Consider the following 23,260-nt stretch of genomic DNA (forward strand, 5'->3'; position numbering starts at 1 on the left):
CAATTAACTTAAATGTCCTTTACTTCAGGCTTTCAATACTAGGCAGTCCAACTGCGGTTGTCATCCAGCTTTCTTCAGGACAGGTTCCACACAGCTTTCCAGGACAACTTCATTCAGCTTTACTGAGGCATGCAATTTATTTTTCAATGTCCAGTTGTCTCCCTGGACCACTCTCTCTGGCTGTCAGCCAACTTCTCCTCTAAGCGTGGCAGGAACCGACACCTTCAGGCTGGGTTCACACGAGATATAATTGCCACAGAATTTCCGTGCAGAAATGTTTGCATGGAAATTCCACCTGCTACTTTAATCCTGGGATTAGCAAGCAAAGTGGACGAGATTTGTAAAAATCTCGTCCACACGCTGCGGCTGATCTGTTGCCGCCAAGCCGTGCTGAAATTGACATGCCACACGGAATGTCAATTCTTCCCCCGTTTCCCAAACAGCCTCTTTCCTTTCTATGGGAAGATATGGTTGCAGCGGAATGCAGGCGGTGAAACTGCTCCAAAACCCGTGGCAAAAGGCTGCAGGTTTTGAATCTGCATTTCTCCCACGGAAATCTCAAAGTATTTCCGTGTGTTCATTCCACGAGATTTCCACAGGATTTTAGTCCTGTGTGAAGCCAGCCTTATCCTACTTCCTGCCACACCCACAGGTGTTTTCTCTCATCTCAGGCACCAGAATGCCTTGCTATAGCTCCCTACAGGCTATTCTGTGTACTACACTCTTACAATAGTTATTAGGCTGCCCCTTAGATATCTTTATTTCAGACTAAATAACTCTGATTTTGAGCATTTCTCAAGGTCTTGTAGTCCACTCATTTGACTAATTAATTTAGTTGTCCAACTTTGTACCCGCTCAAGCTCTGATAGGTCCTTCTTTTGTACCGATGCCCCAAACTGTAGACAATATTCCATGTGTGGTCTGACCAGTGGCTTGTAAAGAGGAAGAACAATGTCCTCATCTTGCGCCCCTAGATCTCTTTTCATGCACCCCATGATCCTATTTGCCTTGGCAGCAGCTGCCTGACACTGGTTGCTCAAATTAAATTTACAGTTAACTAATATCCCCAAGTCCTTTTCCATGTCTGTTTTGTCTATTGGTTTCCCATTTATTTTATAATGGTGAGATGTATTTTCCCTGGCTATGTGCTTAACCTTATACGGGGTTATTCAAAAAAGCAGATTTCGGGATTTAACTACAAACTAACTACAAAAAAACAGATCCACAATCCGCACATCACCGAAAAGAGGAAGGTTCAAACTTTTTTATGAGATACCAGTAAGGTCCATTTTCTGCTACACCGCAGCGCTGTTTCTTGTTGTTCACAGTTTATAGGAAAATGGCGACACCACAGGAGAAATAGTCTTGTGTGCTTGAGTTTGCCAAGAGTGAATCCATTGTTCAACTGAATTCTGGCGTCAATTCAAAGAACAACGGCCTCGTCACAAGCAAATTTATGAGTGGCACAGAAAATTTGTTGAATTTAGTTGTATATGCAAACAGAAAAACAGTGGCAACTGTTTCTCCTGTGGTGTCGCCATCTTCCTATAAACTGTACACAACAAGAAACAGCGCTGCGGCAGAAAATGGAACTTACTGGTATGTTATAGAAAACATTGAACCGATTGTGGACCTGTCTTTTGTAGTTAGTTTGCTATTGAATTCTGAATAACCCTGTATTTATCTGTGTTAAACCTCATTTGACGCTTTTCTGCCCGAGCCTCCGACTTATTCAGATCCATTTGCAACCGTATCCTGTCCTCTCTGGTGTTAATTATTTTACATAGTTCTCTAAATATTGATCAACTGCAAACATTGATATTTTACTGTAAATCCCTTTATGATGTTGTTAATATATTAAAAAGAATAGAGCCCAATATTGCCCCCTGTGGTACCCCACTAGTAAAGCCCCATTTACATGCAACAATTATCGTTCAAAATTCGTTCAAAAGATGGCATATGAGCAATAATTGTTGAATGTAATTGCTACCATCGTTTACTCTTTAGCTGAACAATGATTTTAAGGTGAGCTTAAAATCCATTGTTCAGCCAGAGAGTATATGCTGACAGCCCTTGACAGCTCCTGTGAGAACAAAGGAGCTAATTGCAGAGCTCAGACCACCTGCAGGGATCTGCAAACAGCTCCTGGGGGTTCATTTACACACAAATGAAGCTGATAAAGTGCTAATGGGAATTAGTGTCCATTAACACTTTATGCAAAATGATCGCTAGAACTGTCAATCTTTCAATCGCTTGAAAGATTGTCTTTGCATTTAAATGGGCCTTAATAGTGACCCAATAGCAGTATGTACCATTTATAACCACCCTCTACTTTCTATCACTGAGCCAGTTACTTACCCACTTACACACATTTTCACCCAGACTAAGCATTCTCATTTTATATACCAACCTTTTATGAGGCACAGAATCAAACGCTTTGGAAAAAATCTATTGTATTATATAAATTATATAAATACTAGAGATGAGCGAGCACCAAAATGCTCGAGTGCTCAATACTCGAGACGAACTTTTCGCGATGCTCGAGGGTTCGTTTCGAGTAACGAACCCCATTGAAGTCAATGGGCGACCCGAGCATTTTTGTATATCGCCGATGCTCGCTACGGTTTTCATTTGTGAAAATCTGGGCAATTCAAGAAAGTGATGCGAACGACACAGAAACGGATAGGGCAGGCGAGGGGCTACATGTTGGGCTGCATCTCAAGTTCCCAGGTCCCACTATTAAGCCACAATACCGGCAAGAGTGGGCCCCCCCTCCCAACAATTTTTACTTCTGAAAAACCCTCATTAGCAAGGCATACCTTAGCTAAGCACCACACTACCTCCAATAAAGCACAATCACTGCCTGCATGACACCCCGCTGCCACTTCTCCTGGGTAACATGCTGCCCAACCCCCACGCACGACCCAGTGTCCACAGCACACACCGAAGTGTCCCTGCGCAGCCTTCAGCTGCACTCATGCCACACGCTGACCTCATAGCCACACCCCCCTCATGTCTATTTATAAGTGCGTCTGCCAAGTGGAGGAACCGCAGGCACACACTGCAGAGGGTTGGCACGGCCAGGCAGCGACCCTCTTTAAAAGGGGCAAGGAGATAGCCCACAATGCTGTACAGAAGCAATGAGAAATCCAATCCTGTGCCACCTCCATCAGGAGCTGCACACGTGGGCATAGCAATGGGGAACCTATGTGCCACAGACTATTCATTCTGTCAAGGTGTCTGCATGCCCCAGTCTGACCGGGGTTTTTACTACATAGACACTGGCAGGTACAACTCCCTAATGTGAAGTCCCTGTGGACCCATGGCATGGGTGGCTCGCTGGAACCCACCGGCGGTACATAAATATATCCCATTGCATTGCCCATCACAGCTGAGGTAACGTCAGGTTTAATGCAGGTAGGCTTCGGCCCACACTGCATGCCCCAGTCAGACTGGGGTTCTTTAGAAGTAGACACATGCAGTTACAACTCCGTGTGGACCGACAGCATGGGTGGGTCCCAGGAAGCCACCGGCGGTACATAAATATATCCCATTGCAGTGCCCATCACAGCTGAGGTAACATCCGATTAAATGCAGGTGGTCTTCGGCCCACACTGCATGCCCCAGTCTGACCGGGGTTTTTAATACATAGACACTGGCAGGTACAACTCCCTAATGTAAAAGTCCCTGTGGACCCACGGCATGGGTGGCTCCCTGGAACCTACCGGCGGTACATAAATATATCCCATTGCATTGCCCATCCAGCTGAGGTAACGTCAGGTTTAATGCAGGTGGGTTTCGGCCCACACTGCATGCCCCAGTCAGACTGGGGTTCTTTAGAAGTGGACACAGGCAGTTACAACTCCGTGTGGACTGACAGCATGGGTGGGTTCCAGGAAGCCACCGGCGGTACATAAATATATCCTATTGCATTGCCCATCACAGCTGAGGTAACGTCCGATTAAATGCAGGTGGTCTTCGGACCACACTGCATGCCCCAGGCTGACCGGGGTTTTTAATACATAGACACTGGCAGGTACAAATCCCTAATGTGAAGTCCCTGTGGACCCACGGCATGGGTGGCTCCCTGGAACCCACCGGCGGTACATAAATAAATCCCATTGCAGTGCCCAGCACAGCTGAGGTAACGTCATGTTTAATGCAGGTGGGCTTCGGCCCACACTGCATGCCCCAGTCAGACTGGGTTTTTTATAAGTAGACACAGGCAGGTATTGTGAAGTCCGTGTGGACCGACAGCATGGGTGGGTCCCAGGAAGCCACCGGCGGTACATAAATATATCCCATTGCAGTGCCCTGGACAGCAAAGCTAACATCAGATTAAATGCAGGTGGGCTTTGGCGGTACATGAATGTATCCCATTGCAGTGCCCTGCTCAGCAGAGCTAACGTCACATACAATACAGGTGTGCTTCGGCCCACAGTGCTTGCCCCAGTCAGAGTGGTAATAAGTACCTTAACAGTAACCGCGTTGGTGGGAATGTGGTGGCGACTGCGGACCTAGTAACGCGGTTTTATTTAGTTGGTTTTCGGAATGTGGCCAGGATTAAGTGGGCCGTGGCGGGGGGATGGTGGCGGGGGGGGCTCTCTTGTTGTGTCGGTAAAGGTGAAATTCTTGGACTGCCACCAGACGGACCTATGCAAAGTATTTGCCAAGAATGTTTTCATTGTTGGAGGAGGAGGGGGATGTTTTTGAGGCACTACGTGTCCTCTCCATGTGTCCGTGGTTATATGCACCTTAACAGTAACCGCGTTGGTGGGAAATGGCCTCGCCACCATCATGTCTTTGGAAAACCCCCGTTTCCACACCCCAGTGACATAGCATTAGCAGCGATATAGGTAGAGCCCAGAATTAGTAACATTTCAGTGGTAGCATGAGGGACAGGCCCCAGTAACATATCACTAGCAGCATTATAGGGGGAGCACAGTATTAGTTCCATTTCAGTAATACCGTGTTTCCCCGAAAGTAAGACAGTGTCTTACTTTCTTTTTATCCCCAAAACCCCCACTATGTCTTACTTTCGGGGTATGTCTTATATTGGAAAATGGAGCATGAAAAAATCTGGACCATGCTCCATTTTCATGCGGGTCTCCCGCGGGGACGGCTCCCGCGGGTTTCTATTGAAGCCTATGGAAGCCGTCCGGACCGCGGGACACAAAAATCAGATTGTACTCACACGCTCCGGTTCTTCTCTTCGCCGTGGCGCCATCTTCTCTCAGTCGCGGCCGGATCATTTTGCTTCGGCCCGGCGCATGCGCGGGGCACGTCACCGACGTCATCATGCACATCCGCCGAGCCGAAGAAAGAAGATCCGGCCGCGACGAGAGAAGATGACGCCGCAGCGAAGGAAGTATCCGGAGCGTGTGAGAGGTAAGTTAATTCTGATTTATTCCTATTTTCAGCGCTCATGTCCATGGAGAATCTGCAGCGGATCTGATTTTCCCCGTGGAGATGAGGCCAAAGGCGGCAGACGCGGTGACGTATGGAGGGGGGGCGGCGCGGAAGTGGGCAGGAGGCGGCGCGCAGCTAGATGAGAGGGAGGCGGCAATACCCCCGTGTTTCCCCGAAAGTAAGACATATGTCTTACTTTCGGGGTACGGCTTACATTGGCCGACCCCCCTGAAACCCCCGATACGTCTTACATTCGGGGGTGTCTTACTATCGGGGAAACACGGTAGTAGCACTCAAGACAGGCCCTGGTAACAATTCCGAAGCAGCAGTATAGGGGGAGCGCAGTCTTAGTTCCATTTCAGTAGTAGTAGCAGTCTGGACAGGCCCCAGTAACATATCACTATCAGCAGTATAGGGGGAGCACAATATTAGTTCCATTTCAGTAGTAGTAGCAGTCAAGACAGGCCACAGTAGCATATCACTAGCAGCAGTATAGGGGGAGCACAGTATTAGTTCCATTTCAGTAGTAGTAGCAGTCAAGACAGGCCACAGTAGCATATCACTAGCAGCAGTATAGGGGGAGCACAGTATTAGTTCCATTTCAGTAGTAGTAGCACTCAAGACAGGCCCCAGTAACAATTCCGAAGCAGCAGTATAGGGGGAGCACAGTCTTAGTTCCATTTCAGTAATATGACAGTGGATACATAGGGATCTGGACATGTTAGATGAATTTTCTTTGCTTTATTTTCTGCTTAAGCTTGTTCAATCAGGTACCTGTTGTACCATTTACCTGATTGAACAAGCTTAAGCAGAAAATAAAGCAAAGAAAATTCATCTAACGTGTCCGGATCCCTATGTATCCACTGTCATGTGAACAAGCCATAGGACCGAATGGCAGAACGGATTTAATTTGGATTTTCTCTGCACACACAGACTACAAGCACCGCAAGCACCTAAGGGAGGTGAGATAAGTTCTTATCATTTCAGTAATAGTAGCAGTCAAGACAGGCCCCAGTAACAATTCGGAAGCAGCAGTATAGGGGGAGCACAGTATTAGTTCCATTTCAGTAGTAGTAGCAGTCAAGACAGGCCACAGTAACATTCCCATTGCAGCAGTTTAGGGAGATAACAGTCTCTTGCACATTTCAGTAGTTGCAGTATAGACAAGGCCCCAGTTACATTTATGTAGCAAAAGTGTAGGCCAACCCCACACACCTTGCTGTACCATGAGTGCAGGTGAAGCCCATAAAAATTACTAGGATTACACTGTAGGCGAGGGCCCCAAAAAATTGGTGTACCAACAGTACTAATGTACCTCAGAAAAATTGCCCATGCCCAACCAAGAGGGCAGGTGAAACCCATTAATCGCTTTGGTTACTGTGGCTTAATTTGTAACTAGGCCTGTAGGCAGCCCAGTTAAAATAAAAATTGGGTCAGGTGCAAGTTTCAACGCTTTAATGAGAATTGAAACGTATAAACATTGTTTACTAAAGTAATATGACTGAGCCTTGTGGGCCGAAGAAAAATTGCCCGTTTGGCGTGATTACGTGAGGTTTCAGGAGGAGGAGGAGGAGGAGGAGGATGAATACAATACACAGATTGATGAAGCTAAAAGGTCCCCGTTTTTGATGGTGATAGAGAACGATGCTTCCATCCGCAGGTGCAGCCTACGTATTGTTTAGGTACCGCTGCTGTCCGCTGGACAATGGAGTGACGAGGCTGGGATGAAGGAGGAGCAGCAGCCAGAGGATTCAGAGTTGCAGCAGTGGACGGCGTAGAAGTCTGTGTGGTCAATAGATTGCTGGATGCACTTTCTGCCATCCACGACAGGACCTGCTCACACTGCTCATTTTCTAATAAAGGTCTACCGCGTGGACCCATTAATTGTGAGATGAATCTGGGGACCCCTGAAATTTGCCTCTCTCCTAATCCCGCAGCAGTCGGCTGCGATACACCTGGATCAGGTTCCCCAGCTGATCTTGGCGCGACAAAGGTTGCACACCACTGTTCGTCGGTCGTCAGGCGTCTCTGTGAAAAACTGCCACACCGTAGAGCACCTTGACCTCTGCAGGGTGGCATGGCGCGAGGGGGCGCTTTGGGAAACAGTTGGTGGATTATTCGGTCTGGACCTGCCTCTACCCCTGGCCACCGCACTGGCTCGGCCTGTGCCCACACCCTGACTTGGGCCTCCGTGTCCTCGCCCGCGTCCACATCCTCTAGGCCTACCCCTACCCCTCAGCATGGTGTATTACGAGTAGAGCAGAAACAGAACGCTGTAATTAAATGTGCCACTTATTGGCCTGTGGTTGGAGGCTGACTTCGCTTACGGAGCGCACAGCAGAGCCAGGAAACAATTTTGCGCACGCCTGCACTGAGACGTAGGTGCGTATGACTGAGCTAGTGGAATTCACAGCGCAGAAGCAGTCAAGTGGCCAAAGGCCACTAGTAGGCCTTAAGTATTTTGCTTCTATTTTTTTAAATGCTGAGCTGATACAGCAGACAGATACTGTAGGCAGCGTATATTATGTATACTGTTTCCCTCTGGCGGGATGACGGCGGTGATGTAACGGAGACAGCAGAGCCAGGAAACAATTTTGCGCAAGCCTGCTGTAACGCTTAGCTGCGTATTAATTAGGATTACTACCCCCAGCAGACACGCAGTACACTGAAGACGGTCACAGGCAGCACAAATACAGTATTTTTCCCCAATTTTTTTGAAAAAGCCCACTGCCTATAAAGCCTGTATATCTCTTTCTCTGTACCACTGTCCCTGCCTCACCAGTACTGGCCCTATACTCTGTACAATGACTGCAGACTGAGGACGCAATGTTCTGCACGCCCGTTATACAAAAAACAAAAATGTGCAACACTGCTCACAGCAGCCTCAACAGTACTGTACACGGTCAGATGTGGCCCTAAGAAGGACCGTTGGGGTTCTTGAAGCCTAATATAACTCCTAACACTCTCCCTATAGCAGCAGCATCAGCAGCACTTTCCCTGATCTCTGTCAGAATGCATCTGTGGGAGCCGCGGGCGGGGCAGATTTTAATACTGAGGTGTCACCTGATCTCCCCAGCCACTCACTGCAGGGGGGTGGTATAGGGCTGGAACATCACAGGAGGAAGTTGTAATGCCTTCCCTGTCTTTCTATTGGCCAGAAAAGCGTGCAAATTTCTCAGAGATGAAAGTGAAAGTAACTCGAACATCGCGTGATACTCGTCTCGAGTAACGAGCATCTCGAACACCCTAATACTCAAACGAGTATCAAGCTCAGACGAGTACGCTCGCTCGTCTCTAATAATTACATAAACATCATGCTTTAACTACAATTTTCTCTAATTTCATCTACAGGGGGATTGGCATTTGAAGATGATTACCCATATGAAGGACTAACACTGCAATGTAGAAGTAACCGGTTCAAGAGAGTTGGCTATGTATATGACTTTATAATGCTCACTCACAATGAAGATGGTAAGGAATATAATTTCAAATTTGTTCTTTGTATGGTGGAAACTTTAACTGTAAAGAAATCCTGCTGATGTTCCTAGGTAAAAGGTTTATACATGTGCTATGTTTAGCAAATGTGAAAATTCTATTTATCTAATTTAATGTGTAAATGCATATAGTCATCAATTAGATAATCACCTAAATATATAAAAGGTATATGCCATATACATTTCATTGGTAGGTTCCGACCATTGTAGTCCCAATCAATCCAAAGAACAGGGTTCCCCAGACCTGCATTCCAAATATACAGTTGACTACAAAATAGGAGGTGTGGAAGCAGCAAAGTTAATTGGCTTAGCTGTTTCTATGTCTCCTATAGACTTCAATGGAACATTACTCTATACAAGAGGCCAACTCTTAGCGGGATCAAAGGTGTTTTGATTTTTGTTATTCATTGTGGATGGTATGTGCAAGAGAGCTGCTCCATTTCTTGCTGGTCTGACATTTAGCAAGCACTGGGGATATGTTCCACTCCCTCTGATGATGCAGGTGGTGATACAATTTGCAAGTCCCCAGCCCAGAAGCCTCATTGCATCAGCCTGCTCTGCACTTGTAGGAATGGCCAATATAAAAGTGCTATTTTGGAGAGAGAACTGCAATGTGAAACTGCACCCCCCCTGTTGATCCCTTCAGAAACTTGGCATGAAGGGGGAAACTTGTTTAAAACCCTGCTGTAGTGGCAGCTGCAGCACGGGGTTCAATAGACTGCAAGGAGGTCTCAGTGACCAACAGGGGGCTCAGTTACAAGTAGGCTCATGTGTGATGCTAAATTACTTTCCTGTCTGAGAAATGGAGAGCGTCACAACGACTGTGGTGACGCAGGCAGCCACAGATGACATCTGTGAGACCCAAAAAGCTGGTGTCCATCCATGGTAGGAGAGGGATCTCCCTCCCTACCATGACCTGATGATGACAGCTGACCAGAGACAACTGGAGAACTGACCTGAGGACAAGAGAGGCAGCAGTGATGACCAGGCTGCAGTCCAGGGCCAGTTGACCAGATTACTAGGCTGCATATGCAGATGCTAGGTGAGAGAGTCAGTGGAAGCTAATGCCATTGAGAGAGTGTATGGTTTAAGAGGTAGATAGCAATAGGGTTAGTTCCACCGACTCAACGGAAGTTATTGCCTCAGCCCACATGTCAATACCAACGGCAACAGAACTGTGGAAGGCATAATGCCCTGGGCAAATGATGCTACTATAAGGAGAAGAGACACCAAGCCAAGCCAGCTCTTATTGTCATCAGCCCAGTGTCAAGGAGGCCCCCTTGGGACTAGGCACCTATATGTTGTTGTTAGCTGTTTAGTCGTTCACAACCCTCAGTGACCCTAAAGTATCAGCTTTGACAGTATCAGCCATCGCGTTCTTTGGAAGCCAGGTCTTCCTTTGAAACTGATCTGTCCAAGCATTATAGATTTTTCTAGCAACTGTGCTACAACCCTATTACATGGCCAATGTACGTGAGTCTGAGTCCAGTCATTTTGGCCTTTGGTGATATAACAGCCCATTTACACGGCCCGATGATCGATCAAATGACAGTTTGAGTGACAGCTTTGAGTGATCATTTTGCTCAACTTTTAAGTAGCTACTCAGTGACTTAAGAGCAATTAAGTGTGCAAATGAAGCGTTAGCTGAAAGCAGTTAATAGCCTGAGGGCTATTATCTGCATTCAGTTCCTTTGTTCTCCAACGGGAAACAATGCTATCAGCACTCCCCATGGAGATCTGCTGATAAGGCTGAAGGGCGATTTTCAGGTTGATCGCTCTGTGTAAATGGGCCTTTACTCTTGCCGTCCAGGGCATACGCAGCAGCTTTCGCCAGCGCCACAGCTCAAACGCATCCATCCACCTTCTATCAGCTTTTTCCACAGTCCAGCTTTCATATCCATACATGGCTGAGGAATAAACAGTGGTTTGCACTATCCTTGTTTAGTGGCTATGACGATATTCCTACTTTTCCAGATTGAAAACTCTATGAAAGAGCTCTCAAATGATTCAGGCACCTATAGACTGCATATAAAGAGACTGTTAATCTTTATCGAGATAATGCCTGCTTATTGATACTGCTGTGGTAATGTTGAGGCTGGGCAATATGGCCTAAAAGTAAAATGTAATTTTTTTTTATAAGGACAATTATCATTTTTAATCTTGATTTTCTTATTTTTGCAAAACCAACCAAAAACAATGCTAAGACTTAATACAATTCAGTATTTTCTCAATATATACTGATATTACCTCAGTATATTTGGCTCCTAAGTTGAAAATGGGAAGTATGGGGGGTAATACAATTTTAGCACAGTTAAAGCAATAGGAATGCAAAATGAAATGAATACAGTGATAACATATACTTGTGTTTTTTATTTAAGTTATGGCTTGCTATACCATGAATCATGGGACAATTGTTGTGAGCATCAATGCTGTTCTTCTCCAGGTAAATATATTATGGGCAGAATGTTTCACTGTATTTAAGTGAATGGGAACAATGCCAGCAATATCAACCTGAAATAAGACAAGGCAATCAATCAATAATGACCCAAAACAAAAAGCATTCTGAAGATGTAGGATAATATAAACTTACATATATAAGGGTAGGAAGAACCCTACCCTCTCTCCAAACGACGCCACCATCAATAAAATGTCCAGCAATAAAATCTTCTGCAGATATTTATTAACTCTTCCCGCTCCAGGACGTACATTTACGTCCTGGCGCGTCGGGGTATTTATTAAGAGAGGTTGTGCGATGATTTTCGGAAGCACCTTGCTTGCTTCCACGATCCTTGACATCGCCCTTCTTTGAAAGATGATCTCTTCCAATCCTTTGGCCATGCAGAGGTCCTACAGATTGTCCGGCATAATGTTGGAAGTGCAGCTCCTGGAACTGGTTTCAGCAGCTCTGCAGGGATTTCATTGATGCCAGGTGCTTCTCTGTTTGGCAGCTGTCCCATTATTCTTGGCCCCCATGTTCCTCTGTGTGGTCACTGCTGGTGCCAGGGTAAAGTTCTACTGTATAATACTGCCTTCTCTTTGGAATTTGGCATTAAGTCGCCTCCCCTTATCCAGCCTTCCCTTAGCCTTAGCTTTTATCAGCAATCCGGAGGGGGTTGCAATTAGCGAGCTCCCACTGTGAACTTGCTTCTTGTATGAGACGTGTTCTTGAGTGATTTCAGTGATATTTCCCTTTATTTCTGCCCACAGTTTGTTTTGAGCCCCACTTTCCTGCCTGAGCAAGCCAAACCTGTTCCTCTCCTCAACTGCATAATGTGTGGGGATCTTGCTGACATCAAATTTCCTCTGTATGGCAGGATGCCAGAGGTTGCATAGTCAGACCCTGACTTTGGCTATAAGGAGTTGGTGATCGGACCCACAGTCTGCACCTGGTAGTGTTTTTGCAGAGAAAATTGAATCTTTCTATTTCTGCTGGTAGAGGATATAGCCTATTTGGCTGTGATGTGTAGAGGCATTGTTTCAGCTGGTTAAGGTGTTGGTGATTCAAAACTTTTTCTCCTGGTACCAAGCATCATTCCTCTTCCCTAAGCCGCGTTTGCCGACCACTCCTCATCCTCGCCTTCTCCGACTTTGGCGTTGAAATCATCCATGATGTAGATAATGTCCTTTCTTCGGATTTTGTCAAATTAATTCTGGACTGGGCATAGAATTCCTCAATGTTCTGCTCTTATGCATCTGGTGTTGGTGCATAGACTTGGATGATGGTCACATTCAGAGGTTTTGCACTGATGTGGATGGACCTGCCCCTATCATTGATGTATTTGGGGGTCTCTATGCACCTTGTGATTTTTCTTTTCTGTTTGCTTCAATGGCAGGCCCTTTTATCCTTTTCAGCTTGTTTCCCAAGTAATAAAGAGTGTAGTCATCTGAACTGAGGTCCCCAAATCCAGTCCAATGCAGTTCACTGACTACCATTAGATCCACACTCACTTAAAGGGGTTGTCCGCCGGCGAAACTGATTTTTTTTCCCCCAATGAATGCCCTGTAGTGGAGAAGCATCACACATTACAGCTTTAACCATGAAAAATGATATTTTCCTCACCTTTTTATTCCTTTTCTTACCTTATAAAGTTTGCCTGAAGGATTTTTCAAAGATGGCGCCGCTGGGTAGTTCCCATGATGCACTGCTGCCTCTCTCTCCTCAGTGCGCGCTCCCGATGACACCGGCCACATGACTGGAGGACCGGCATCATGCACGCTTCACTGCTTTGAATGGAGCCAGCAGCCGGCTGGCCCCATTCAAAGTAATGAGAGAGCAGGGAGAGCAGTGCGATCTGCTCCTACAGCTCTGACAGGTGTAGCGGGGGGGGGGGGGGGGGGAGGGGGGTGCACCCCTACAGGTAAGTCAATAACTTCTGTTTGCCTCATTTACCATGCACAATGTATATTACAAAGTGCATGGAAATGGGCAAACAGAAGTAATGAGATCTAATGTTTATGGCCGGACAACCCCTTTAAGTATATAAGTGAAAAACCTTTGGTGTCTGTTTCCATGATATATATATATATATATATATATATATATATATATATATATATATATATATATATATGCATCCTTGAGAAAGGGGATTACTTGTTAAACACCCCTGAAATGCATGTAATATTATCCTGCATCTTCATTATGCTTTTCCTCCCATTGCCTTGTCTTATTTCTTTTTGTTCTGGCCCTGGACCATGAATTTGAAGGTGGCAGCTTGTCTACTATGGTTCCATTTGGTTGCTGGATTGCCTTAGCTTTATGTGAATTTCACTTTGGATATATTGTGATACTACTGGGTATCACACTCCTGGTATAATAGTACATCTTTATTTTAACTCCATTTTTCAGTGGTGCTGTCAGTTTGGAACCACTTTTAATTCTAAGCAATGCACACCTGCGTTGGTGCACAGTGTATGGCGCTGTCTGCTTCCTGCAGCACAACGGCTCTGCACATGAACACAGAGAGTCGGAAAACAGCTGATCAGCAGGGGTCCTAGGCTGCAGACCCCAGCCAATTAAGTATGTATCATCTATCCTCAGGACAGGTCAATGGTTCAAAGAGAAACAACCCTTTTACAAGGCTGTCCCATCTCAGACAATTATTACTGGAAGTACTCATGCATATGAGGCAGCTAGAGATATGGAAACAGCCAATCTGGTAGCCGCCATAATTGTCTGAGGTGAAAGTAACCCTTTAATGGACCAGAATCCTGCTCATTACATATCTACAGCACCAGAACAAATCTTATTACATGTCCACAGCTCATAACACCAATACAGCACCATAAGTAAGCTCATATAGTAAATACAACGCCTAAACCAAGCTCATATATATATATATATATATATATATGTGTGTATGTGTGCCTGCAGAGGTGTAGCTTGAAGCTTCTGGGCCATAATGCAAAGTCTGTAATAGGGCCCCCAACTCTAATGCTTTAGACATAGTACTGGGCTCCCTATATGGAGAAAAGAAGGCTTTTGGGCCCCAAAGGCTCCTGGGCTCGGGTGCAACTGCTCCCTTTGCATCCCCTATAGTTATGCCCCCATGTATATGTATATCAGAGGCATAACTTGAAGCTTCTGGACCCCAACACAAAATCTGTAAGGGGGCCCCTAATTATAATGCTTTATTTATAGAACTGGACTCCCTATATGGAGGCCTTATGGGCCCCTAAGATGCATTTTGGCGCAATGTTTTGAATATCATAGGAAAACCACAACATGCAGAGTATTCGATAGGTCCACCAGGGAATTCATCATTGTCCCGATGGGCCAGTGTGAGCCTAAATTAACAGACATTTCATGGGAGGCTCAAAGGGATTTTATTTTACTGATTATGCAAATACTTTACAGACATGTCAACAGTGATTTTCCACAAAACTGAAACCTACTGGGACTAATTTACTATTGTAAATGTGCCAGTTTCCTAATGCAAATTGTGCTAGAAAAATGTCTTACATAATTTGCACCACAGTGTTTTAGACTCTTCTAGGCACTTTTTTGAAATGTCTGAAAAAAGGGCATGGCTTCATGGGAAGGGTGCATGGCTTTGTAGTTGGTGGGGTGACTCTAATATTATATTGTGCACCAGATTGTATGAGCAAAATATGGTGTAAACTAAGCCAACTAATAGGTATAAGTTAGACTAGTCTAAACATTCACTAGATTTATCATCCTGCAGATTGACTGTAATAAATCTGGTGCATTTTAACCCTTTAATTACACAGGACATTAGTTTATGTCCTAGGCACCAGGAACCTTCTTGGAAATTACAGGAAAAAAATTGTATGGCATTTTCTGCACCTACTGCTGGATCAGGGTACCACCTCTACCTGCATAAACAGTGTTCCCATATTCCAGAGCTCCCTTTCCAGAAAAAATGGATGCATGTGACACTGAGGTAAAAAAGAAAAGGCTCCCTAAGTCTCTGCTTGTTCAAATTCCCCTAAGTGGTTAGATCAAGGCACTATGCAATGACAAAGTATTGTGTGTCAAGTATAAGGACAAGAGGGATGTTCTTATACTGAGTACAAGGTACCAGTACAGAGGCCCCAAACCAGACTGCGTCCTTGACTACAATAGGTAGATGAGAGGGGTTAACCTGTCTAATCAAGTCATCAAGCTGTATAGTGACATGCGTTAAACAAGGATTTGGTATAAAAACTGTCCGTGCACATTATACAGGTAGCACTGTAAAATGCCTACATGGTATATTGATGTGCTGGCCAGACGGGCACCTTTCTTGAATTCCAGGAGAAGGCCCTAATATTTGAGGAACAGGAAGGAGGGAGCCCAGTACTTCTGGAAGCAAGGCCACATATATAGTACCAGAGCAAAACGTTCCTAGTGAAATTCCCTCCACTGGTAAGAAGGAAAGGGCCCAAAGAGGTGCAGAGTCTGTTACAAACAAGGGATGATGAATAGGACAAGTTATCACTTAGGGGTCAAGTCTCCAAAATGGGATAAATTATTGGGGTTTCAAATGTCCCAATACCTCAGAATGCTAACTCTAGAAAGAAAAAATAGTGGACTGTAGGCGCAACCCTTATAGAGTAAAACACATTCAGACGAGGGGATTGCCCGGCTTCTTCTTTAATGATTAAATGCATTAACAGTCAGCTCACAACTCGTTTCGGGGACGTAGCCCCTTCCTCAGAATTAGCTGGAGAAAGCACAATAGTGTTGCCACATGAGCTCCATCTCTACTCCAGGAAAAAAAATAATTGGCCCACATATGGAATATTTCTAAAATCTAGAGATTCAGGGTAATACATTTTGAGTTTAGTTTCTCGGCTAATTCCTGGTGTGTTATAGAAAAAATGGTTTTAAATTGAAAATCTGTAGAAAACAAAATGAAATGTTCTAATTTCTGATGTAATTTACTTTAATTCCTGTGAACCATCTAAAGGGTTAACAAACTTCCAAAATGCCATTTTGAATACATTGAGTGCAGCTTTTAAAATGGGGTGATTCATGGGGGATTTCTGATATACAGGGCCTTAAGCCATGTCAAAACTGAATTGGTCCGTAGCAAAAATCAGATTTTAAAATTTCCTAGCAAATGTGAAAAATTACTGCTAAATTTTTATATATTTGTCGAAGTCTTAAAAAATAAAATAACGTTTAAAAAAATGATTGCAGTATAAAGTAGGCTTAAGGTAAATGTTAATATTAATTATTTTGTGGTTTATGACTATCTGTCTTAGAAGCAGAAAGATCAATTTGAAAATTGCGATTTTTCTTTTTTTTTATAATAATAATAAAAAAGACAAAATATATTGTTGAAAATTTCCCCCTAACATAAGATACAATATGTCACTAATAAACAATCTTAGAATTGCGTTGATAAGTAAAAATGTGATGAAGCAAAGCCATTGTTTCGTTCTCACAGCATGTTACTCGGGCGCAGTTCCTTCGAGCGAGTAAGCATAGGTTTTGACCTATCTTTCTGCTTATTCATTTGCATTCACAATAGAATGGATTTGAACTATAAAAAAAAAGACTGTTGACTTGTTCATATGCAAATACACTCCAACGATTCTCGCTCCAAAATTGATCAAAGCCGTCTTTTGAGCGAGAATCGTTGGGTCTAACTGCACTGACATCGTGCAGTTTTCGTTAACGAGTCGCTGATCATTTTCTTTCAGCATGCTGAAAGAGAACGATCAGCCTTATCAGGAGTTCACATCGGGATACAACTGATACTATTGTTTCAGCTGGTATTCTGCTCCGTGAACACAGCCGGGGTATGAAGAACACAGCGGTCCAGCTGTGTTCTGCATACCCCGAGCGGAGCGCAAAACTGTATACCAGCTGAGCGCTCCGTGAACATCCGGGGTATGAAGAACACAGCGGTCCAGCTGTGTTCTGCATACTCCGCTCGTAGTGCTCGGCTGTATAACAGCCGAGCGCTCCGACAAGACAACAGCTGGATGCAGAAGACAAACGGCCCCACTTATCTTCTGCATACCCCGTTCGGAGCACTAAGCTGTATAACAGCTGTGCACTCCGTGAACACAGCACGAGTTTACAGAAGACAGCGCTCCAGCTGTCTTCTGTATACCCCCCTTGGACCGCAAAGTGATTCCTCTAAACTATCGTTTGAGCGATCACATTGCCCTGTAAATGCACCCAACGATTATCGCTCAAAAGTTGCTTAAAAGACATCTTTTGAGCGATAATCATTGTGTCTAAGCCAGGCATTAGACAGTATTAGTAAATCTGCCCCTTTGTGTTCTGTCTGTATGTCTAAGTAGTCACTAATAATTTATTTTTCTTTTATCAATACAGCATTACAAGAATGGAGTGATACAGAATTCTAACTGTGATCCAAATTATCTAAACCATGCAGTTTTACTTGTCGGATATTCAAAAGGTAAAAATAAATCCTAACTCTTGTTTAGTTTGCTCCTAGACAGAAGTTTTCATATGATACTTAATATCATACCAGATATATCTGATCACTGATGTGTATATATGTACTAGTAAATATTAGGACATTATAGTAGCAGTGTTTCTGGTGGCACATCACACACACAGCAGCTTGATTACCACATAAGACAAACACAGCTTGGCTCCTCCCACAGCAGTGACATCACCACAGGTCCTTAAGCCCACCTCAGTGTGTTCTGACAGGAATGCTGAGTTGTGTCTGACATAATAGCGGTTTAGTTGTATTCTTTTTGCCCTCCCCTTTTCAAGAAACCTAAATGTGTTGTTCTTCTGTCGGTCAGACGCTGTGTTTTATATATGTTGTAGGACCTTCAATGATGTCACCAGGGAGCGGAGCTATGACATCACCAGGGGTGGAGCATAAGAATCACACACAAACACATACAACTCACAGACAAGTGGTCGTTAGTAGTTTGATTCTGATAAACTGTTCTAACATAGGCTTCATACGTGGAATAAACATATGATACTGTAAAGTGCAAGAATTGCTAGTAATTAGAGATGAGCGAGTATACTCGTTTCGAGTATTTACTCGATCGAGCACCGCGATTTTCGAGTACTTCTGTACTGGGCGAAAAAGGGGCGTGGCCGAGTACGCTCGCTCATCTCTAGTAGTAATACATGGCTGTGAGATATTTTATTCTTAGAATTGTAAAACTGCATAAGACAAGATTGTAGTGCAAACATGTAGAAGTAAAGCCTCTTTCACGCAGGTGACAGCGCTATCGCCGCGAGAGAAATGCAGCAACATCGCATCTGTGTTATGTGCAATATCACTGTGTTTTCTCGCGGCTATATCGCGATTTTGTGTTGCTACAAAGTCACGCCTGGCACTATAAAGTCGCACGACTTTGTAGCGCTCTTTTGCCAGGATTTTTGGGGAGGTTTGAAATATAAACCCTACCTTGAAAATAGGCCCTATATGCCTTTAAAAAAAAAAACTATGAAACTACTAACAACCACTTATTTGTCAAATTTGTATGTGTGTGTGACATGTAAGTTACATGCAGAGCCTGACTGCACATGTGATGTCAGTTACCGACTCTTAGCTCGGCCCACTGATCACATGACTGTGACATCATCACAGGTTCCTTATCCGCCTTCTGCAGTGAATTAGGGATTATGGACGGACAGCATTGCCCACAAACCCCTGCGGCCTCAGTTGCTATAAATACAGCAGCATTCAGTCTGGCAGTTTGTATGTTGTGAGACAGCTGGACACTTGTGTGGAGACTCCAATAAATGACAGCTTACAAATGTCCACATACATAGCTGGCGGTGCACATTGACCCACAATATTGAAGCATAGTCCTCCATCAGTATCTTCACATCTCCTGAATGTGATATCATGTCATCTCATGTGCTAATGCCACCAACACCAGTCCAGCCTTCATCTAATCATCAATCGTTGTCCAGCGATGAAACAAACCATCGCTGTCGTGCAAACTTGTCACCACAGACGGTTCAACACCGCCATGAAGCTAATGCAGCTTACATGATACAGCAACAAGCCATGATTTCACCTGAGCCACCAACTGAAGTTTTACATCTCGTGCAGCAGATATGCAAAAGCTAGGAGCGAACATGTCTCCTCAGCAAGCAGCTGAAGTTCGTAAATCACATGCAGCTCATATGCAAAAGCAATATAGCAGAGCTGAGTATGCGTGTGACGTGCATGTAGCAGACCTGTGTGGAACATCGTGCCACCAGAAATACTGGTGATATAGTTGCCTAATAATTACTAGTACACCACTTATCAGGCGCTGTCCGCTCCAGTACACTTCTTCTCCACAGGTCCCCGCCACACTTGCTTGTAGTTTTCAGCCAACGCTTTCTGGTCAGAGGTTCAAAAACCCTGCCTCCAAGAAGCGCTGGCTCTGATTGGTTCTTGAGCACCGCGGTTCAGCCAATCACTGCAGCACTCAATGAACCAATCGCCGTCATCGCATTGGAGTAATTATAGGGGAAAAGGTAGGATTTCCTACTGTAAAAGTGTCATTGCACCGCACGAAAACAGCAATTTCGTGTGATGCAACACATAGGAAGGCTCTAGTAGGAACACATGGGCTACAAAACATCACAAATCACAGCAATATTCAGTATGCCATGATTTTTTTCTCTCCCAATGTAGCAGCCTACAAAACATCGCTAATATGAAGGAACCCATTGGAAAGCATGGGCTTCACATACATGCAATTTGTAGCGCTGTCGCATCGCCAGAAAATCGTGAGAATTTGTCGCCCGTGTGAAAGCCGCCTAATAAACCCAGGGAGAGAAATTACTAGTGAAATCAATTACAAGGTACCTGGATACAACCAAAAGAAATTACTTATAGAGGTTTTTGGGGGCTAAGGACTTAAACAGATAGGCGTGTTTTAGTACCATTACACAACTGTGAAAATCACAGCCACATGACGGGACGAAAAAAAAACCCATTGATTTCAATGGTTTAGTTTTCCCTATCGGGATTCTCGCGTGTTAATACAATGCGTGAGAAAAGATAGGACTTTACCTTTTTTTTCCTACATGTAGAAAAACAAATGGCTGTAATTGGTTCATTGAGCGCTGCAGTGATTGGTTCTCGAGCACCGAAGCTCAGCCAATCAAAGCCAGCGCTTCCTAGGGTGGGGTTTTTGAACTTCTGACCGGGAAGCACTAGCTGAAAACTACAAGCCAGTGTGCCAGGGACTTGCGGAGAAGTGTGGCGGCACTGCCTGTTAGGTAATGTATTGGAGTTTTTTTGTTTCTTTTAATGCAGCTAGGGGTAATTTTAGGGGAAACAGTAGGATTTCCTACTGTAAAAGTTGCATTGCACCACACGAAAACCGCGTTTTTGTGCGATGTGATGCAACACAAAGGAAGGCTCCATAGGGAAACATGGGCTACAAAACATAGCAAATCGTGGAATTTTTTTCTCACAATGTAGCAGCCTACAAAACATCACTAATGTGACGGAACCCATTGGAAAGCATGGGCTTCACATACATGCGATTTGGACGAAAAATAACCATTCATTTCATGATTCTCACGCATTAATACTATGCGCAAGAAAAGATAGGACTTTCTTTTTTTTTCTCGCATGTAGTTTTTCTACACGCAAGAAAGATAGGGCAGAACTTATCTTCCCGCTTTTTGTTTTTCAAACTCGCGCGCACTATTGGCGAGCATATTAGCGCATGTAACCACCTGTTTAAGGCCTAAGAGATTGATGACCTATCCTAAAGATATACAATCTGCTGCTCTGCACCCCAACTGATCAGTTGTATGAAGTGCTGCTGTCAGTCAGTCAGTGAGGGCTTTCGCATATTATATATATATATATATATATATATATATATATATATATATATATATATATATATATATGATGATTCCTGAAGAATCTGCCTCAGTGTCTTAGGATCCTACATCTCCCTAAGGGCTCCTACCCACGTGCGTTTTTTTAAAGCTGCGATATCGCTGAGTTTTTTTTACGCGAATGTCACTGGGACTTTCTAATGTTAAAAATGCATCGTACAAAAATCTGAACGCACAAACTTGCGATGCATTTTTAACATTAGAAAGTCCCAGTGACAAAAAAACTGCGATATCTCAGCGTTAAAAAAATGCAAGTGGGTAGGATCCCTTAGGCTGTCTGCAGAGGGACTGCACTAAAATTTTGCGAGACATCCGCAGCAGAAAGGCTCCTTCAAAACCTGCGCCATTTGGCACGGGTTTGAAGTGGCTTTTCCGCCTGTATTCCACTGCGGGAATCTCTTCCCATAAAGACCTCACAGCAGAAACAGCGATACAATTATCATGTCGTGGATTTGTATTACGTGCTGCACGTCAGTTTCCCCGCGGACTGTCGACTGTTTGCAAATCTTGTCCACTTTACTGCTTAATCTCAGGTTTAAATATGCCTGCAGAATTTCTGTGCGGAAAGTCTGCACAGAAATTCTGCGGCAATTCCGCCCCATGTGAACCCCGCCTAAGACTACCAAATAGTACACTGCAGCTCCAAATACACCCCCAGGAGCACTGAGCACCATAGTGTACACAAATTACCTTCCAAAATGTGCCAAACCAACATTACTCTTCACCACTACTGTCAGTGGCATTATCAGTGCAATTTTTTGCTTAGACATGGTGGCTGACCCACTGACCAATCAACTGGCCCACCAGGAATCTACCTGATAGGCCTATTATCAGTCTAAACCTGCTAGGAGAAGATTCCAATTATTGCAGCTATTTACATACTCCCTGCTAATGTCATCTTCAACTTAAAAGGCAAGCCACCAACAGCACATTTCACACAACTTTCCAGTGATTTGGTCTTATTTTCCTAACCCAGACACATAGATATACACTAAGGGCTCGTTTTATGCTAAACAAATTAATTGGCCAGTATGTTTATCTGCTATATGTATATACAGGATAACCTCTCCAAAGACTACATCTTTAAAAAGGCAAAAAAAGAGGTCAGCACGCAAAAGCCTCAATAAAAAGAATGACATTTTATTAAATAGAATTATATTAAAATATCACATAACAGAAGAGATAAGTTCCAAAACAAAAAGAAATTATGCATAAAAAAAGGAAGGCCTCTAGCATGTCATGTTAACCCTTTCCAATCCAATTTTGGATTCAGGGTTTCCTAAAAGGCTTTCTCATATTGCTGTTATACAACGGTGCCATCTGCTGGCTAAAGCCAGTGTGTGTGCGCCAGAGAGGCTCTGACAGCAGAGTGGCTGGCAATAGGCGGTAAGAATACCCTGTCGGGCGTTTTCTGAGATTGGAGCTGTACAAGCTTCAATCAGAATGTAGGAAAACGTCAGACAGTGGATTGGAAAGGGTTAATAGACAAATGTCTATGCAAAAGATACCCAATGCTATCACAGTCATGCTACCAATGATGACTGTAATACAACAACCATATTGAATACTATATATTTTCATGTACAGGACAATAATAAGAACATGACAATAGTGCCAACCTTATAACCTGCGCCCCGACGTGCGTTTCACTAAAGTTTCCTCAAGGGGTACCTTTAAGGTAATCTTTAAGAAGGCTACCTTCTTATCTGGCCCAGGCTTCATCTCAAAGAGCTTTTACTGTACAACACCCTGACAGCTAATGCTTCACATGCTGATCTGATCCAGAAAAAAAATTTGCGAAGGACTCACAAGACAATTCTGGGGTAGCAGTCAGCAGCAATTAATTGGAAGAAGTTGCTGACTTGCTGCACTGCTGCTGCCTGACCACAACACTTTTGTCAGTCTCCAACTCTCTCTCTGCTGGCCTGTCGGCCATGTGTCGGACAATGTGTTTCTCAGTGGTGGAATCTCTGACTGGCTGGGACTTTGGGCTGGCTGCTGGGCAATCATGCAAGCCTTAGCCAAGGTACCTAAATTAAGTTGG

At 44.2% G+C, this 23,260-nt stretch overlaps 1 protein-coding gene and 1 long non-coding RNA gene across 2 annotated transcripts in view; one reads left to right on the plus strand and one right to left on the minus strand.

Annotated features, from left to right (window-relative positions):
• LOC136582300 (cathepsin W-like) overlaps nucleotides 1–23,260 on the plus strand; it is a 34,283-nt gene that overhangs the window by 7,806 nt on the left and 3,217 nt on the right. Inside the window, exons 7-9 of the mRNA XM_066583219.1 lie at nucleotides 8,761–8,880; nucleotides 11,282–11,346; nucleotides 17,698–17,782. Coding sequence (XP_066439316.1) covers nucleotides 8,761–8,880; nucleotides 11,282–11,346; nucleotides 17,698–17,782 — 270 coding nt within the window. The remainder of the gene's footprint in view (nucleotides 1–8,760; nucleotides 8,881–11,281; nucleotides 11,347–17,697; nucleotides 17,783–23,260) is intronic.
• Nucleotides 1–23,260, minus strand: part of LOC136582303 (uncharacterized) — an 82,319-nt gene that overhangs the window by 7,688 nt on the left and 51,371 nt on the right. The window lies entirely within an intron of this gene.

This window comes from Eleutherodactylus coqui, chromosome 11, assembly GCF_035609145.1.
Source record: "Eleutherodactylus coqui strain aEleCoq1 chromosome 11, aEleCoq1.hap1, whole genome shotgun sequence".
Classification (NCBI taxonomy): domain Eukaryota; kingdom Metazoa; phylum Chordata; class Amphibia; order Anura; family Eleutherodactylidae; genus Eleutherodactylus; species Eleutherodactylus coqui.